The 4,078-nt window shown below is 43.6% G+C and overlaps 1 protein-coding gene across 1 annotated transcript; it reads left to right on the top strand.

Moving 5' to 3' along the window:
* Positions 1-1,927: 1,927 nt before the first annotated feature.
* On the top strand, positions 1,928-2,209 carry LOC121168866 (late cornified envelope protein 3B-like). The gene has a single exon (XM_040999361.1). It carries the CDS (start codon positions 1,928-1,930, stop codon positions 2,207-2,209), a length of 282 nt encoding a protein of 93 aa, XP_040855295.1.
* The last annotated feature ends 1,869 nt before the right edge of the window (positions 2,210-4,078 follow it).

Below are 4,078 nucleotides of genomic sequence, written 5' to 3'. Positions count from 1 at the left end.
TGGCAGGATTTTAGACAACATAAACTGACACCCTAGCATAATTCCTAAACTAAACCTTGAAATAGCTCTCACCAAGACAGTCTCAAAGTCAGAAAAACATCAGAAAGGAATGTCAATGGCCCCAGTCCTTCTTCCTTCCTCTGTCTTGAGCCATAGTCTGAGAGACGAAGTATAATTCACTCTCCCCTAGGTCTCTCAAAATAAATCCCCATAGTTTAAACTGAGTGTTAATGTGCATAGCCTTATAGGAAATTTTGTGCATAAAGTCAAACTTTAAAGTAGAGAGCAATCACATAGATATATCAAGATAGATATTATAAAACAGGATTCAGATTTCATTAAAGTCATCCCATGCAGACTTTAGTATTTACCAGGCTTCTTCCATTAGATTTGATGCACATAGTGTTACCTCCATCATCAACTTCATTATTAGCAATATATTGAGCAAATTGTCTTCAAAACTCCCATCAATTGCATTAACTACTTGTTGGCCAGGGATCATTTTATTTTCTTATAATAAACATCTTACATCCTACAGGAAACTAAAATTAACAAACTGATGGAGCAAATGATAGACTATTGCAGATCCTTTCGATATTTTGACAATCCATCCATACAATCCCACCTCACTTTGGCTGTTTTCTGGGCCCAACCAGCCCCAGACCGTGCTTGGTTCCCATCTTCTAACAATTCTACCATTCTCAAGTAATGAGAATATAAGAATAATCTTATATTACCCAATATTCCCAGGGGTCAGAGTCAACTTCATCTGAACAAACCTTTACCTCTGGGAATATTCAGAGCACTGGCACATAATATCCAAAACACAAAGGTGTTTGGAGCCATGTACCACAGGACGGATCATAGGGTGTCTCACGTTCTCTACCAGTCCAGAAACATTCAAGGTCAAAAAGTGTGTCACATACATCTCTATGTTTTAATTGTCCAACAATAATAAAGAAAAAAAAAGCTTGTTGGGGTGAAGGGAGTAGCAGAGGTCAGGATAAAGCACCTAAGCTGAAGGAGTGAAAGGGAGTGAAATGGCAGGTGCCCCATACACCTGGGAGTCATCATCAAGATTTCCAGTTCACTCCAATCAGGCACCCTGGAAAGCATGACGAAGATGCCACAGACGTGGGATGGGAGTGCCTGGTGCTGTCACTTCCCTGGTTGTGACATGCCCAGACTCTGCATCACAAGCACAGCAGAGGATAAAAGGGCCCCTGCCCTGGGCTCCTTGTGCACGGCCTCCTCAGACCCAGCATCCTGTCACCCCCTCTGCGTCTGGTGAGTGCCCAGTGAAAGCAGGTCCTCAGTAGGGTGCTCATGGGGAAGACACCCAAGACTTTAGTGAGCATAAGAGAAGCAATCATAGCTGATGTGAGGACAAGGGACCTCTGTGGGACACATCAGTCTGTGGCACACAGTGCCAGCTCTTTACATCCCATTTATTCTTTCCCTGAGAGAGAGGATTGTCCCAGAGATAAGGTCTGGGAGTCATTGTCCAATTGAGTGTATCTGCTTCAATACTTTTGTGGAAACAGAGGGACTTGGGGCCCAGTAAAAAAAATCAGTGTTTTTTTAGAAGGAGGGAAAAATGAAAGGAAATATCTTGGCAGGTTAATATGATATTTATTACGAAAAAACAATCCCTGACAATCAAATATTTAAAGTAGTTGGTGGAAGTTGTAAAGATAATTTTTTCACTATATGGCTAATGAGAAAATCAATGATGAAGGAAACATTATGTGCATTAAATCTAACTCGAAACTGTTTTCTATTTTCCTTCTTGAAGATGATTGCTCAGGAAGCAGGTAGTCTAAGGAGCAAGGAATTCACAAAAACAGCCACTGAGCGGTTGTTAGCCTAAAGCTTGCACACTGATCTTTTGCTTCTCTCTCTCCAGGTTCACTGACCTCCCAGCAAGATGTCCTGCCAGCAGAACCAGCAGCAGTGCCAGCCCCCTCCCAAGTGTCCCTCACCCAAGTGTCCTCCAAAGAGCCCGAAGCAGTGTCTGCCTCCAGCCTCCTCCAGCTGTGCGCCCCACCCTGGGGTCTGCAGTGGCCCCAGCTCTGAGGGTGGCTGCCATCTGAGCCACCCCAGATGCAGGTCCAACCGGTGCCGGCGCCAAAGCTCTGGTTCCTGTGACAGTGGCAGTGGTCAGCAGTCTGGGGGCTCTGAGTGTGGCCATGTCTCTGAAAGCTGTTGATGACCTTGGCAGTTGCAGTTGATACAGGGAACTTTAAAGAAAACTAAGCCAAAGCCCACGCCCAGCTGCTGCATTCTCTCCCCATCCCCAGTCTCCTCTCCTTTGACCAGCACTGAGATGCGAAGCTCTGACTGCCCAGTGGCTCTTCCTTGCTGCTCTCCAAGGAGCCTATAGAATCCCAGCATGTCTCCAGGGCTTGCAGTGTCTGTCTGGGCTACTGTCATCACCTGTGTCTAACCCTGTGAAACAATAAAGCTTTATTTTGTCAGCACCACTGGGCTCGCTGTGACTTGGCTCTGTGATATCATTACCTCCTGCCCCCTCCAACCAGCACTACCTTGTGTATGGATCAGACCTGTCTCTGGACCAGAAGAGCAGGCCTAATTCCTCTGAAGGGACCTGAAGGGGAATGCTATGTTGCATAAAAAAGAGAAGTCTGCTGGTTTGCCCCACACCAGTGAAAGGCCTGACTCTATTGGAGTAGCACTAGCCTTAGGATATGCTAAGATATGTCAGGATTATCAGCCAGGAGACAGGGAAGCAAGGCATGCCAGGAGCCCTAAAATGTGTAGAGAAGTTGTGGTAAGACCATGGACAAGAGGAAGCTCCACAGTGACTATGAATCCAAGTCTTCAGTGAAGAGCCGTGGCAGTTAAACAGTCCTGAGAGTTAAAACTGAAGAGTTTGTGAATGCAGTGCTCTATGAAGTGAGTGTCCTATACAGGAAAATGCTAAAGGAGTAAAAGCTGAGGGTGAGAAGCAGTGCTAATTCCATACAAATGCAATCATGTTCCAAGCATCTGGCCCCAGATTCATCCTCCCAACAATGCTTACATTGCCTTACCTTACAGAAAGGAATCATGATCATTACATGGGATCTCACTTCACCAAAGTCACACGCAGTCTTCCCGCAGGGATAGCAGTACCACCACCACAGCATCCTGATTTGTTTCACACTAAGCAATGGTATTTTTTCTGCATCACCTTTAGTCAGCCCAGCTCAAGGCAGCATTGATTTTAAAAATGTTTATTTTAAAGGCATAGTATCAAGCTGTATATTTTCTATCTATCGGTTCACTCTCCTGGGATGCATCGGTGTTCACATAGAAGCCAGTTCTGCACAGTGGGGACGTGACCTGCTATTGCTCTCTCATCACTCTTACCAATAAGTAGCAAACAAATCATTAGTAAGTTGAAACTTGCAAATAAAAAAGACACTACAGAGTTCCACATCTAAGTATTTACTCAGAAAGAATTGGCAGCAGAGACTTGAACAGTACTTCCACACCCTGTTCCCAGCAGTGCTGGTATCAAAAGCCAAAAAGTGGCTGCAGCACAAATGTCCACCAAGCGATGATGGAGAAGTGATACAGGGTATCTATACACAATGGAATATTACTCAACACTAAAAACTAGGCAAGTCTATAAGATGCTTCAGTGTGGATGAGCCTTAAAGATGTTATGTCCAGTAAAGTAAGCAAAATACAAAGGACAAATATTTTCTGTGTCCACAATTAAGAGTTTCTAAAACAATGAAATTCAGGGATATGAAAGGCAGAATTTCCTAAGGGGTGGAGGTCAAGGAAACAGGAATTTACTGTTTGATGCACACATAGGTTCTGTTTAGGATATTGAGAATCTTCTGGAAATGGATAGGAAATTGTGTGCAATGTAGTGAATGTGCTTAATGCCCCTGAATTGTTCAACAAAAATTAGTAAAACGATAAATTTTATGTTATGTACATTTTACTACAATTTAAAAAGAATTTTCTTTTAGAAACGACATTAGATTCTGAGCTAAAGTCAAGTCATTGAGATACCACTTGAGATCACAGTACTCATTTAAAGCCCATGAGAAGAAACTAGCTT

This window comes from Ochotona curzoniae, unplaced genomic scaffold, assembly GCF_017591425.1.
Source record: "Ochotona curzoniae isolate NIBS_2020 unplaced genomic scaffold, NIBS_Ocur_1.0 scaffold_1037, whole genome shotgun sequence".
Lineage (NCBI taxonomy): Eukaryota > Metazoa > Chordata > Mammalia > Lagomorpha > Ochotonidae > Ochotona > Ochotona curzoniae.
This window is presented reverse-complemented; position numbering and strand designations above follow the sequence as displayed.